Consider the following 15884-nt stretch of genomic DNA (forward strand, 5'->3'; position numbering starts at 1 on the left):
TCATCCCCTCATTTCTTGCACAGTTAAAACTTTGCTGCCTTGATGCCAAATAGGGCCATTTACACTTCAAGACAGAAAAATGACTGATACTGGTTGACTCAATCCCAGTACATCCACTGTTGTTCTAATAACTTTAAAATGGTAACATGATCACATCCAAAGTTAAATCTTCCAAGATTTAAATTTTAGGGACTTCATGACACAAAAGCAACGACTATTAACAGAAATCTTTTTCTCAGCCAAAAAAAAGTCCGCACGTGGAAATCTTTGGTCATCCAACAAGGGAATACAAACTAAGCTATAAGAACGCCAACATGGAAATTTTGTCCATCACTTCTGCACAAGGAGACTTTGGTGGAAGCAATTATGATTGCACCAATGGAGATCAGCAAGCTGAGGCAATAAATCTGGATTAAAACTTATACAAAATGAACAAAGAGAAACTTCAACCCTAACTGATCACATCTTGTTTCCATTTCTAGGCTAAATGCAGGTCCAATGCTACAGCTTAATATCAGCACAAGCTGTGCTTTGAGCACAGTCCTGCTTGGTTTAGTAACTGCTAACAATGAGCCAACTGATGGTATCACCTATGTGCCATCAGCAAACGTGGGATTCTTCCTACGTTGCTCAAGACTTTATTTTTTAATCTATTTTACTAAAATTAGCACTTCCGTAGCACTTTAAAAGGTAGTTGAGGGCTTGAAGAGGCCACTGGCCTGCTACCAAATTTCCTCCAGCAACTGGGAAAGCCAAGCCAGTTACAGCAGAAACTCCAGACTTTTTAAAGGGATAGTTTAGCCAATAGTGTTGTCATCCATTGTCTTCAGCAGCTCACAGCCACTGTCAGCCAGAAGCAGAGCAATTGGAACGTGAAGTGTGACAGATTTACTGCTGTTGCTTGGGGCCCTGAGAGCTGCTGTGCAGTTGTCCAACATCAGACTAGTTCCATGCTGCTGCCTGGGAAAGAACCGGAAAACAAAGCAGACATTAAAATTCCTGAATATCCTAAGACTGACTGGAGGTGGAGATCCACAATGCTGCTGTTCTACTTCCATTCCCATAGCACCTGCTTTCTGAGATGGGGGAGATAAAGAAGACACAAAACACTCTCCCTTCCTTTGACAGTTCAGAAGACAGCTGGATACTTTAAAAGGACAATCCATGTATTATAAGCTAAGACCAACAAAGCTGCATCCCTACTTGATCCACAAAGGCCCAGCACATAAAATTTCAACATCTCTCCTCTTCACTTTCTAGATCCCAGGTTCCTGAAATACAGGCTATTTAGGTTATTTCCTCAAGGCTTTTCAAGTCTGACTTCAAATTGCTTTCCCCAACAATCAGCACCCCCCCAAAAAAAAAGTCTACAACCTACTTTCTACCTTGGCTGTAAGATTTGAAACCATTCTAGCATACAGTGTTCCACCAATCAATCCAACTTTGGTACTGGCTTGGAGGGGGGTGGGGGGAAAAGGTTACCAAGTTTTGGACTTCTTCATCATTACAGGACTTCTTTGCCATAATGTTCTTGTCTTGTATGCAAGATCAGTCAGTTTTCCTTATTTGCCAGGACTGAACAGTGCAGCGGTCCAACGTAACTTGACTTTACAACTTGGGAATGTGCTGTAACAACACATTCACTCTCTTTAAGCCTGCAGTAAGTCCTAAGGTTCAGCTGGGGCACTTTCCTTTAAGACACGCTGCAGTATTCTCGTCTCTCTTGCTCGTGCATTAGTCCAGTGATTTAATAGTTTGTATAGCAAATTCATTCCTGGCTGCAATCTCTAAAACTGAAAGCTGGAGTGCAGTGAGAGTTGTGCCTATTAAGTGTCTTGGTTTGAAAGACAGGTGTTTGTCAAGGAAGGCAGGAACCTCCCTTGGAACAGAAAAATGTGACTCCCTTCCCTCCAAATTATTATAACCTTAAAATTAAGGGGCTTTCAGGCAAAAATATGAGAAAAGGAATAACAGTTCTTTACTTTCACACATACACACACACATATATATATTTTTTTAATATATATATAAAACAAGGCAAACAAACAACAATAACTATGCCAGCAACAACCAACAGAACCAGGAACCCAGTGCCAGCCTCTCTCGGCTGTCAGGCCCTTTCCCCTTCAGTGCAGTTCCGCTCACAGCCAGCAGTGGCGCTGTTGGCTCCCGGCTGGGCAGGGCGGGTGCGATGGTTCCCCACGCCTGCAGGGGGCGCTGTGGCGTGAGCTCAGTTGCATGGTAATGGCAGGCAAGCTGGATGGCAAAAATGGACTGCAGCAGAAACCTCGGAGTGGTGGCTACGATGGCAGCAGCAGGCACACCCTGTGGGGTGGCACACAAAACGTAACAGAAAACTCCACAGTCTCAGCAGGAGCCACGGGGGTCAGGTGGACACAGGGTGCTGGGTTAGAGTGTAGCGAAAAAGCCCAAGGCAGCAGCAAAAAGCAGTGGAGCATGGCTGCTGCAGGCAGCTGAGGAGAAATACTGTCCGGGAATAGGAAGAGGGTCGGGTTCCCAGGTTTTCCCCTGAATAGATGGTGAGGGTCCTTTCCAGTCAGATTGGGTGTTAATAAGTTCCCAGTTCAACAGCTGCTCTAATGGGCAAAGGCTCACGCACAGTAGGAGACTCAGTGGAAGGACAAATGCTCCGTAGTGGCAGCAAACCCTCTGGGCTGTGACCGCAGACCACCTGGCTGTCCTGCCTCCAACCCCAAAAGCGAGAGAGAGAAGCGGAGCCCGGCCCCTCACCCCCCAGCCAAAATCTCACAGTATCTCTGCCCTTCCCAAGATGCCCCTCAGCTACGACAGTACAACCAGCTGCCCTTCCCCTCCTCCTTGGCTACATCTTTTGTCTCTGTTAAGTAGCGGTCTTTATTGTCTCCTAGCAACACACAGGACAAAATTCCGTGAGAGAAAGAAACAAAAGGAAAAATCTTAGCCCCCAACATTAAGATAACATATGCTTATATTTACATTAATGAAAGAGTCTCAGCTTTATCAGACAGTTGATATATGATTTTGCAGTTCTATCATCCACTCCAAATATCTATTTTCTTCTATCAGACACATCTGGATTTTTCATGTACAGAACTTTTAGCCATAAATACATCAATTAATTATAGCAGTCACATACTGCAGCTCCTTCTCACAAGAGAATGTCTCTGGTCTTATTTGCCAGAACAACCTTAGTTTACAGCAAGACTACATTTAAACTGAGAATTACTACATGGGATTTAGAAAATAGAATGGAACACTTCTGGCAATAAGTGACATGTAGGGTCCTGGAAGTAAAGTATCCAAACCTATTATTAAAGAAAAAAAAAATTAAAGACTTTCCTATTAAATTCAGAAACTGGAAGGCACACTACTTTATACCAGACCACAAATTCAGATTCTGGAGAGTGCCAGCCAGCTATAACATTTTTTCCACAACCCTTTAAACCATGATTTGCTACATCTGCTTTCCCACAAGAAAAAAATTCTAATTTATAATCATGTACTCCCTTTCCAATTTCTTCGGAAACCTATACCTACAATTTGTCAAAAGCAGATGTAGGGCAAGAGAAGACAGTAGGGAGTAAGAAGAAATAAAATGCAAGTGTGACTTAGGCATTTATGACATTAAGCCTCTACAAGACCCAATGCTGTAAGAAACTCACACAAGACAGTGCTGTTACAGCACAGATAATTTTCCATCATTCTTTCAAACAATTCTGAATCCTACATGTAAATCATTTACATGTAAGCATTACATATTTAAGATTCAAGTTTTAAAATAATCAGGTCCATGTGGATTTGAGGACTGCAACAGTGAATGCTTCGAGCTATTTGGAGACAGAGAAGAAAAGGAAAAAACACTTTTATTAAATGGGCAGCAGAGCAAGTTCCAGCCTCCAGTTCAAGGAATATTTAAGGAATTTAAGGATCTAGGATATAGATCACCTTCAATACTCACAGGGCATGAATGGAAGAGGAGAGCCTTAAAGTAAAACTCAGTCAATTTTTTTGAGAAATGAAGCGACAAAATGTGAGATGTCTCTAGTTCTCTTATTCCAGTTCACAGATTTAGCTCCAGTTAAATGGATGGATTTATGGGTTGATTTTTTTAATTCAAAAATCAAATGTGGCAAATTACAGAGGAAGCTTCTTTTTGTTCTTTCTCAGTTTGTGATTACAGAAACCTTGCTGCCAGGGACACTGTATTTAGTAAAAAAGGTAAATTAGATGCAAATCAAATTTCCAAAGTGCATAAACATGTGAAGACAACTTCTGCCAGGTGGACAGTATCACCAGCAGAATTCAATAGCCTTTTCCTAACAAATCTTCATAGAAGTTTCCATTCTCACTCTGAGACCGTGAGCAAGCCTAAGACTGGGATTCACTAAACAACTGAAAAGGAAGATGCACAAATTCAGACTGAATGTGTTCAACACCCCCCCCAGAAAGAGACCAGTTGCTCTCCACTTGATTGTGTTCTTCCACTCAAGGTCACACAACTGATAAAGTGCTTGTGACAGCAGAGTACAGGCTTACGCAGTGGAGGAAGGAGGAGGTGGAACACTAGCCAATACTCAGGTGATTCATGCTTCAAAGCTTCATACTGCTGCACTTTCTCCTGGAAGCCACCCCCAAATTCAAATCTGAGTTTTCTTCCAAGAAAAGTAGAATTCTGCAGCTATAGTAGTCAAAACTCCCACTTGACAAGGATGGTCACAATGCTCTCAGGAGTGTTCTGCAGCTTCTCAGACATCCATACATTCCCCACCCTGCCCTGCTTTAATTAGCAAATTTATTGGAGTGTTTTCCCCAGGGCAAGATCTTTAATCCCTTTTATTTGTTCTCAGTCAAAATGCTGCCTTGACTTTCCCTGTTGTGGTTGGATAGTTCTGAGGATTTTAGAGACATGATTGCATTCACCAAAATCTTTGCCCAGGCTGAAGAGAAAGCAACTCACAGCACCATTCTCATGGCCAAATCCATGACAAAGATGTAACAAAAATAAACAGTCCTGATGTTCACAAAATCTTCCTTCTTAAAAACTTTCAGATATCTATCAGTAAATTATTTAGACTCTCCTTCAGTGACACTTGGCTATTTAGACTGAAGATAAGGAAGACATTTTCTACAATGAGAATGGTGAAACACTGGCACAGGTTGCTTAAGATGGTAGTAGATGCCTCATCCCTGGAAGTGTTCAAGGCCAAGGTGGATGGGGCTTGGAGCAACCTGGTCTGCCCTGGCAGGCAGGTGGAACTGGATGATCTTTAAAGGGTCCCTCTCAACCCAAACTATTCTACGATTCTACAACTGTAGAATCTACAACTGTGCTATTTTTCATTAATTTCATAGAGCCAGAAAAAGGAGCAGGACTGGGTTCTGACTTCTCAGTATTGCTTCATTGACACCATCTTTTACATATTGTCACAAATAAAGAGGCAGAATAAAGCTACTTCTGAAGTCCTGCACAGCTTTGTGTAATTCCTCTCAAAAGTGCTTTGAAACCAAATTTGACCAAAAACTAGCAATATACCTATGCTAAAAATGTGCCACTGCAAGGGTGGTTTATTCCATATGATATATTAGGAAAATTGAAGATCAGAGCAGCAGCAGACTACTAACCCAGCAGTTAACATACCAAAAAACACTTATGCTTCATGGACTGTTTCAACTTGCCATGACCCACACCACTCTCTGGTACAGATTTTGGCAAAAGGTAGGCTTGTAAGTTGAGCGTTCTAATGACTGAATAGCCTCAGTTCCCATACAGCTCAGCACCACAGTGTAAAATGCCTGGCAACATATTTGTCTGGAAGTCTGATGCCACTAATAAAAATCCCTAAGGAACCTGTCAAAATAGAGAAAAATCAGACCCCAGTTTTCATCTCCATCGCTGCTTCTCAGGAAGCCACCACAGCACAATTCCAACCCACAAAGTTTTCAGGCCAAGAAGGATGACACGTGTTAAACTGTTCATCCATTTCAGTACAGCTTAATTAAGCATACAGAGGCACTCTAGAGGTCTGATTCCAGCTCTTATTAATTCATCCTGGCCTTAGACCACCTGGATTTGGCTGTCCAAAGCCAAGGAGGGATGCCTGCCTGGTCCTGGCTGCTTACTGCGTACAAAGTGCTAAGCCTTCCAGGTGCAAATCTTCCTGTTTAGAAACATCAAACTTGGCCATCACAAAAAAAACCTCCCAATGCTTATCACTAGCGAAGGGATGTTTTAGCAGAGGAACTTTGTGATTTAAGAGCAGGTAAGAGGAATCCTACAACTTATTCCACAGTTAAGATGATGCATTTCCGCATCTACTGGGAGAGGATGATGGCAGCAGCAGTATCAACACTGAAGTCCAAAAGTCTGCAATTTGATTGCTAGGATCTCATAGAAAAAGCTAGAGCAAGGCACTGCAAAAGCATTGGGTTATTTATTAGTGATCACCTTTCCTGACCCATTCACATTCTATAAAAGGATGGTACGTGACTGTTCCACTGCATGAACATCCCTAACTGTATTTAGAGAGGTTTTGGTCACAGCTATGACTTGGGACCCTTCTCTGAGTAAAGGACAGCAAAGGGAAAAGCTAGAAACAGGAGACTTAATTGTCAGTGCATATTTTAAAATTTAACTAACTAGGTCTTTTCTGCCTGCCCTTATCTCTACCAGCAGCTACCAGCACGCTAAAAAGAATAGGGTAGCGAAAGCAACTCATTTCCATGTAGTCCCATCTAGTGCCTAGCTCCATTGGGTTCACTTCTTTCATGGAGATGAAGATGGAAATAGAGGAACTTCAGGGAAGTTCAAAAGGCAGTACAGCTTTGCATGGCTCGCCTCTGCGTTTATCAGATGCTCTGCAACTCTCTGAAGTCAGATAGCCAGTGATGAGAGCATGTCTTCTTCCTGCTTTACCTCCTTTTAACCCCACTAAACAACTGGAAGCCTAAAGTTTGGAACTGCTACTTAAATCAATTATAGCAAAAAATCAATAAATCAATAGCAAAGTCTGGCTGAGCTCCTGTCAGACAGGACACTGATCAAGATGGACCGGTTTACAGAAGACAAGTCAATGTACCTGAGATACACCTCAGCACTGAGCAGCTTAAGCCCACGAGGCCCTTCTGCACTGCACTATTCCCTCCTCAGAGCTTATGAAAAACAGCTTCACTTTCAGCATAATTTCTATCTGCTAAAAATAGCTGCACAAAGGCAGTTACTACATTTGGCATACGCAATCTCAGTGACTCTAGTCTCAGAGAAACTACTCTGAGGAGCCACTAATAAGTTTTTAAGCTTCACGGCAGCCTACATTGACCATATATTCTGTCTTCATTTCTATTTTCAAAGATCAACTTCTCTTTATTCAATAAAACTGCTAATAAAGATGGAAGAGTTTAAATAAAAGCAAAATAACTATTTAAAAACATCTTTCCTAAAGTAAGCAGAGCTAAACAAAAAGCAGATTTTATATCATGTCAATATGTTTTAGCCTTGGATCACTCAAAGGTGATTTTATGAATATCTCAGTTTCGGATCACAGACAAACACTACCAACATTTGTATTCTTAAATAATATCTCTTCAGTGACAAGACATGCACTCTTCTTTAAATGAACAGCTATATTACAGATGGCAAATCCTGAAGCAAAGCCTGTCACTTGAAGCATACCTCTGCCCCATTAACTAATACCCAGAAATATTATTAAAATCAAATTCTGCCAGATTAGACATTAACAACATTAAGCAGCTACCTGGAGCTGGTCTTTTTACCCATCCCAGCACTGAAATTGGACAATGTCAGATTTTGTTGTTGGTTTTGTTGTTAAAGAACACTTTTTTAAACAAAAACACAAGCAAAATGTTTTCAATCTGCACTAACTGGCTGGCTAAATACCACAAACATACCATGCCATCTGCTGAAGGAACAGTTAAGCCACAGAGATGGCAGTTCTGAATAGAGTAATAAAAACTACAGGAAGTAAAACTTCAGTGGGTCAGACTTTCACTAGTTCTTAGAGCACTTTTTGTCTCCAGGCAGAATATGGGAGGATTTCAGGCATTCACACATTTAGAGGCAAAAGCCAATTGCTCTGTGTCACAGCAACACAAAAAGCTGTTGCAGAATACACTATATTAATTTTTGTATTTAGAAATTGAAGTAGAATTTTAATACATAGCATTTTAAGCCCTTTCTTTAGTGATATCTCATCTTCCCAACACCACTTAATAATAAATATCTATTTTTCAAAGCTGTAAGAAAAGGAAGTATAGAAAACCAAGAGAACACTAAATATAAACCTATTCTTATTAGTGCTGCAAACGTGCTGGGAACTTGATTATTGAGACATGTCCAGAACATGACCTCAGATGAATTTGGCCCATCCCAAGTGCTGTGTGAAAGGTAAAACATGTTACTTTATTACTACCAGCAACATAATGTTTAGAAAGTCTTTAAATGATCTCTTTTCCAGAAATATGACAAGGGATAAAAACCTCAAAATTTGAGCTATCCAGTTGATGTGGTGAATTTTTGTTTGTTAGCCCTTTTAAAGCAAATGGCTGGAAGAACATCCATCACTTCCACATGGCACAAACAACTTACAAGTGGCATCATGTTTGCCTGAAGATCTTTTCCCTGTCCCAGAACAAAAAAGGTCATGAGTTGCAGAGGTGCTGAGACCTCCTTCGTGTAAAGAGGAGTTGCCTGAATGTTTAACTTTTTCCTCTTGCTTAATTAACTTGTAAATCCACGTAATTCAGCATCTGAACACACAAGCAATATTTTAATCCACTGCACAAAAAATTTCTACTGTTCACACACTCTCATTCCCAATTAATTTTTTTAATCAACATAATTTGAGCCAAGCATACACTTTCCATTAAGGTCTATTCACAAGCTTCAGAATTTTAGCTATTCACTTCTGAGGATAAAAACTACATCACTTCTTCCCCCAAAAGCAGTTTTGAAACAGAGATCAACCACAGAAGTTCTCACTGTGCAGTCAAGAGTTAGGGGATGAGCTAGAACCAGTTCTCTCCATTTTGGCTATCAGTGGCTTTGCCACATCAGGCAGCACAGTACCACCACAACAACTGGGACTCAGATCCCACTGTCACCAGGGTTTGCTTCCTTTTGAAGAAGTTTAAATAAAGCCAGTACAAGCTGTTCTTCATATTCATATTTATTGTGAAAACATTAGGAAACCACATGTGCAGCTTATGAATTTTTACTACACACAAATATCATGAGAAACTCTTCAAAACACGGTATTTATGTGACCAGATGCAAAAACTTTATGGTGTGGACACGTCAATATTCTCTTTACAGCCAATGGACAGAAGAAGGAAGACAGCAACTCATTTCTTCCCAAAGTACATCCTGTCTAATGAATCACAACTCAAATTATGCCCATCTCTCTCTTCTGTTCAAAGAGGAACACACTCATATGAACTATCTTTGGAAGGAGTTCATGGGCTGGTTATTCAAGCATGGACTCCTGGAGGAGGTGGCAAACCAAATTACTTGGTAGGAGACAAAGGACACATGATGTCATATATGAAATGGCATGTTGACCTTTGCATATTAAGTGTTTTCAACTTTTAATTGTTAATTGTTTAATTACTGTTTATTCAAAATTACCCATCAACCTAGTTGAGAGTTATTAAGTTCCAAAGTTATTCCCCTGATTAGTTGGTTAAAGAGTGTTTTACATAATTCCTCGTTAAAAATCCTGTGTTAAGTTCCATAAGTTTGTTCCCCTCTTTAGTCCCTAAAAAGTGTAAAAACCCACAATGTCTTAATTCCTGTATGTGTCCAAGTTAATTACCCTGTTTTTAAGAGTTCTCTGAAATATTTATAACCCAATTTTAGACCTTTTACCAAGTGTTCTTAACCTTTCTAAGTTTTAAGTGAGTTTTGAGCTTTGCCAAAAAGGAGACCTTCTAACTGACAGAGAGTTATTTTCAGAACCTCGCCCTTGGCCGGCAGCTCAGCACCATGGCAACCTGGAATTTTAATGAGGACTTTTCCCACCCTTGGAGCGGATGACATCTTTCCCTTATACAGCAGCGAGCCATTGGCAGACTGAGATTACCTCACCTCAAGACACCACCAATCATCCAGGACCATGGAGGCTGGACAGTGGGCGGTCATGGGCGGGACCCAGACTTTATAAAACTGCTGGCCACCAGCTCAGAGTGCCCATTTTCACTTCTGATTAGCTGCTGGGGAAGCCTAGTGGTAGGAGGACAGGCCTCTACGTCTTTCAAAGAGGCAATTTAACCATTCAGACTTTGGGGTAGCTGAAGTCTCCACAGCATTGTAAGGTCTCTGCCTTGGGACTTCTGAGCCGGTTCAGCCAACAAGGTCTCTAATCACTGCAGACCCGGTTTTTGGGGTTTTTTGGCTTTATAATTATTTTGTACTTGGAATTTTTTTTTCTGATTGTTCTTTTAATAAATTGTTCTTAATTATTTTAATTAAGAACCAAGTGTTGTCTCATTCCTCACACGTGACAAAAAGTGATGAGATTATTTTAAAACAAACACCACCACCAGGCTTTTCAGCTTGATATCAAAGGTAAGCAGCAGTATAGAAAATTCACCTGTAAAAAAGCAGAGTTAATGTCAGAGGGAATAGAAAGGATTCTTAACTACACAAGAGGACTCTGCCTTAGTTCCTGACAAACTTTCCCAGCTACAATGAAATCAGACAAAAACGACACCTAGGTAGAGTCACAAATTACAAGTTTTGACTTCTGATGGAACTACACAATTCAATGTAACCCCCTTGATATGGCATGCAGAATCCACTGAAATACAATCAGCAGCAGGCCTGGTTCTGAGGCCTGGAAAACACTATTCTTTTGGGACAAAATAAAAAAGGAGGATGTCTCAGCTCAGAGACAGAGCTTATCAGAAACTAAACCCAACAGCATGCCTAGGCACTGTGAGAGACTGAGCCTGGACTCTTCCATCCCCCAAACTGAGAGAAGCTCCAGTAGTCAGGGTTCAAAACAGCACTGGTAGGCACTCAGAAAGATGAATTTTATCACAGCTGACATCTTCATTTCTTGTAAGCTTGAGGAAAACCAGTCAGGCATGTTCAGAAGAAGGATTACAGATCAATTACACAGGGCTAGACAGGGGTCCAGCTGGTCAAGTTAATGACCAGCTACTAGAATAGTGAGGTTTTTTTCTGGAACGTGCTTGATACTACATAGATGTGCACACAAAATGTGAAAAACACTCATGAATAAAGTATTCAGGATATACTTAATGTTAGTTAGTACAAGAGCTCTCTTCTAATGGACTGTGCCAGAATGTAATCAGAACTTTCTAACACACCCCCCCCCCCGGTTGTTTCCCACTAAAAGCATGGAAAACAAACATTTAGAAAGTAGCCTTCAGTTTAAATATGCTTTACAGACTCAAGAAACAGCACACTCAAATTTTAAGAGAGCTTAAATACGGACATCTGAATAGGCAGCCTAAGTTAACTTGTCCTCTCTTCAGACAGGCAACACTGACACCTACTGTCAAAACGATCAAATGGATTTAACTTGTACAACTGATTTAAAAAGTCAAATGTATTTTTACATAGACTTTTGAAAGCATATTAAACATCTCCTACTCAAGGGTTTCCTTCATAGCACATCTACTGCCTTTATTGCAGACCTGAAGTTATTAACCTGTCTTGTAAAATGCAATTTATACAAAGATTCCTCAAAACCAACCTATTGACAGTGGTGGACCACAATTATACTTTTTCATAACTAATATTTTCTAGTAACTAATATTCTGCTTTAATATCATAATTAAAGCAGATCTGAAAAAGGACATCTTGCTTAACTTAATACTAACACTTCATGGTTTTTATCACCACAGACATTTAAGTAGCCACCCAAAAGCAAAAAACCACAGTACCTTTCTTAGACCACATCTGTGTTGAAATAACTGGGTCTTGACATATGTTCTCTTGTATTTAAACAAATTTTATTCCTGTTGAGAACAGAGAAGGGGCTTTCCAGAGAAACTTTCCAACAAAGAAGCTCCATGATTTTGACATTCACAAGGCATGTCCATGGGCCAGCTCCACAGTCAGTCCTAGTTCGGAGCACTCAAGAATCCACATGTAAGAAGCCCAGTGACGTCCACAGAACACACATATACCACAGCCCAGCTCCTCACCATGCAAGTAAATTGGCAAAACCTTGTTATCTTCTTTGCACATTCCACACCAGAATGTTGAGTTTTTTTAATATTTGGAAAGATCCCTTCCACACACACACACACACTAGAGAAGTTACAATAGCTTTTACAAAATATTATCAAAAACCTTACCTAAGCAAAGAGAAGACATCATAAGAGTTACGAACACAGTTCTGATCCACCTGGAGAAGACTGTTCTTCAGAGTATCTGAGTGATCCTTAAGACAAAGAAGGAATATTATTTAAAAAATAAAAAAAAAAATCCATCTTGACTAAGAGCGTGCACTTTTAGTAGAATAAATGATCTCACATTTAGTGTATTTTAAATCTGTCTTTATACATGTTTTATCTGTGGTAAGTAGAAACAATACCACTTACCTATAAAAGGTATAAAAGACCTATCAGTTTATCTGTGTTCTAGACACACAGTGTGTTTTCTTGAACTTTAATTCATAACTGAATTTTATGAACAGAAACACTGAAAACTGCAACTGACAGCACTGCCATTCTTCAGCTTCAGACCTGAGAGCCCACTCAGTCACCTGCCAGAGAATTACATGACCACGAGATAAAGCTCTATCCTTTATCCATGCTGTAACACATTAAAAGATCAAAGTAATCTTAGTTTTGAGAAACATGAACAAGTTTCTGGAAGTTACAAAGTAAGAATAACACAAAGTTGTTCTTTTAAGAGACCAAAGTGTCTATTCCGCACAAGAGGGATCAAAAGAATAACAGACAAACACCGATGCCTTATGATGCAAATGCCATATATTGAGCTTTTCCATATCAGGCACAGTCACACAAATTCCTAGAAGAGCCACAAACTCGGAAGTGTTCCTTTACATGATAAAGTAAATTTTAAGCAGGTCAAGCCACCCAGCAGCACTGTCAGAAAGATTATGGATTGCAGGAAAAAAGGCACTTATTTTAGTGTATAAAGCAGCCCGCCTGGTACCTGTGATCAGCCAGCTTTGCAACAGATAGAGATGGATTCTGAGTACCACAATCCCTGCCTACAGATTCTTTCCTGCCCCAACAGGAGTCTGTCTCTATATAGATGATGTTGAAATTCAGAGATAAACGTCAACATCTCCTAACACAACTGTGTTAACCATAGGCCATACGGCAGACATTCCTTTCCACGAAAAATATGGTTCCACCTAAATAATCCTGAGTTCTACATGCTATGTATCGCATCACACTGCTACAGGGACACCATCCCAGCAGCTCTCTCAGCTCCTCATTTCCATTCCCAAGATACTGGATGCTAAATTCTGAAATCCAGACATCTCTCCATAAAAAAATACCAAAATAAAAACATCTTAATGTCTGAAAGAACTAGGATGGTGGAAAACTGAAAATGCACAAGGTGCAAGCATCATCATGCCCTGTCTCTGGAAATGTTCAAGGCCAGGTAGGATGGGGCTTAGAGCAACCTGATCTAGTGGAAGGTATCCCTGCCCATGGCAGGGGGGTAAAACTAGATGAGCTCTAAGGTCCCTTCCAACCCAAACCATTCTAGGATTTAACAGCATGAAGTTGATGGTGTTTCAACAAACACTGCCTTCAGAAAGCAAAGTGCAACATTTTTCAGAGAAAAAGAAGACTGACCTAGAATAACTGGTTTTAGAAGTGAAAGAATTTGCAGCAGCAATCTGTTTCAGCGTTTTCTTTTACCCCTGTGCTACAGTGTTGAAAGGAATTTTCCAAAGAGTCAGGCACCAAGTGGTGTATGCAAACTGTTGAGGAAATTTGCAGAACATGTAATGTAAGGGTTTCAGACTTAGCTGTTAGGAAGTTTACCGACCAAAAGAGCACTGTGTCATTTTCTCTGCCATGTTTACTAGATATAGGCACATATACTTGTAAACACACAAAAAGGCTTTGCTTGTGCAGAGTGGCCAGGATCTAGCCGCTAAAAAATACTTAAAGAATATGTGTATGTGGGGAGACTCTACCTACATTGATGGAGACCACAGATGAAAAAAAGAGAGAGATGCAGCTTTCCAAAGATGAGGGTCTTTTCTTCTTGATAAAAGGAAATGAAAGCCACTATTCAGCATCCCTAAAAAAATACACCTTATTTTTCTTTTCCCCATGCCTCTGACAATAGTCAAATTATTTTGAGCTACAGAGAGCTGTATTGACTAATTCTGCTTTTACTTCTTTAAGGAGACAACAGAAAGCTAGTCATTAACTAGAACTTGCTTCCCTCAATGTACTTTCTGAAAAGGTATCACTGCAAGAACAAGGGTGAGTTCTATCAGTTGGAAGCAGCAAACATAAAAGGCAAGGTTGAAAGGCAATCTGTAAGTCAGGAAGGCATTGAGGAAACCAGAGGAAAAGAAACCTGGCTTTAGGAAAGCTACTATAGCATCCAGAATTGATTATGTTGAATCTTGGTGAATACTGGTTTTACACACAAGCATGAAGCCTCAGACAAAATCAGATTCAGAAAGGTGCTCAAGGATAAGGAATACTTTAAATCCAGGTTAACAGCTTCAGAATAAATCCCTGAAGCGCACATCTATCTTATTTAAACATTGGTCCAGTTCAAGCAACGCCAAGTAAAGGTTCAGTGTATGATTAGCAGAGAGAGTGAAACAGAGAGGAACAAGTGCTTCAGTGGTCCAGTGCCAGAAAGGAAACAGGAAAATACATTGGACATGGTTCTGATGAAAGTAGCAGAACCCTGCTGAAATATTCCAGCAAACTTACTGCTGCAAAATAATAATAAACTTGTTCAAGTCCAGAAGTTGGAGGTACAATTATGTGAAAATCAAATGTGATCAAGAACAAAGCAGCTATATTGGCAGCACACTTTTGTATTTGAACTGAGAAGAGAAGCTGTAAACACTGGAAGAGTTACTGTCAGACATCTATAGTAAAGAAAGAGTACCCTTCAGTGCTCTCAGAAGGCACACACAAAGGGTTTTGAAACCTTTGAAACCCAATCTTTTTCCTTGTCATAAGCTAAGTATCCATGGCAGTAAAAAACTTGCAACTTGAGTAAGAACATGACTCAAAGATAACATTTTTTTTCAGCATCTCAGCAACAGCCAAGTTGCTGCTGGACAGAAGAGAGGAAGAAAGGTAAAAACTCCTAATACCTATATATTATCAAGGATATAGAATTTAAAAGTTTTATGACATCTTTGGAATAAAAAGTGAAGAATCAGTGACAGTAACAAGAAAGAGGCTCTAGCTATGGTTCTTTTATTCAGGTAAGACAATTACTATACTACCATTGCCTGCGTTACTTATAATTTGTCCACCAGTAATGCTACCAGAGATTCCTACTTTGCTCCTCTACGTGACAGGCTATGACTGTATTTGCAACAGAGATACAGAATGAGGAACCTGCATGGTGAGAGACCCAACCTGCAGTGCTGCATCCTGCAATCTCCAACATCAGAAGGACATGGAGTTACTGGAGCAAGTTCAGAGGAGGCCATGGAGATGCTCTGAGGGCTGGAGCCCCTCTGTTCTGGAGACAGGCTGGGAGAACTGGGAGTGTTCAGCCTGGAGAAGAGAAGGCTCTGGGGAGACCTTAGAGCCCCTGCCAGTGCCTAAAGGAGCTGCAAGAGAGCTGGAGAGGGATTTTGGACAAGAGCCTGAAATGACAGAATGATCCTAGTGGGTCCTTTCCAACTCAGAATATTCTGTGACTC

At 40.4% G+C, this 15884-nt stretch overlaps 1 protein-coding gene across 4 annotated transcripts in view; it reads right to left on the bottom strand.

Annotated features, from left to right (window-relative positions):
* The window catches only part of UVRAG (UV radiation resistance associated), a 107611-nt gene that overhangs the window by 70864 nt on the left and 20863 nt on the right, over positions 1–15884 (bottom strand). For all 4 annotated transcript variants that reach the window (XM_068998422.1, XM_068998421.1, XM_068998423.1 and 1 more), the window contains one exon: positions 12343–12428. In XM_068998422.1, the coding sequence (XP_068854523.1) occupies positions 12343–12428 (86 nt within the window). The remainder of the gene's footprint in view (positions 1–12342; positions 12429–15884) is intronic.

This window comes from Aphelocoma coerulescens, unplaced genomic scaffold, assembly GCF_041296385.1.
Source record: "Aphelocoma coerulescens isolate FSJ_1873_10779 unplaced genomic scaffold, UR_Acoe_1.0 HiC_scaffold_105, whole genome shotgun sequence".
Taxonomy (NCBI): Eukaryota; Metazoa; Chordata; class Aves; order Passeriformes; family Corvidae; genus Aphelocoma; species Aphelocoma coerulescens.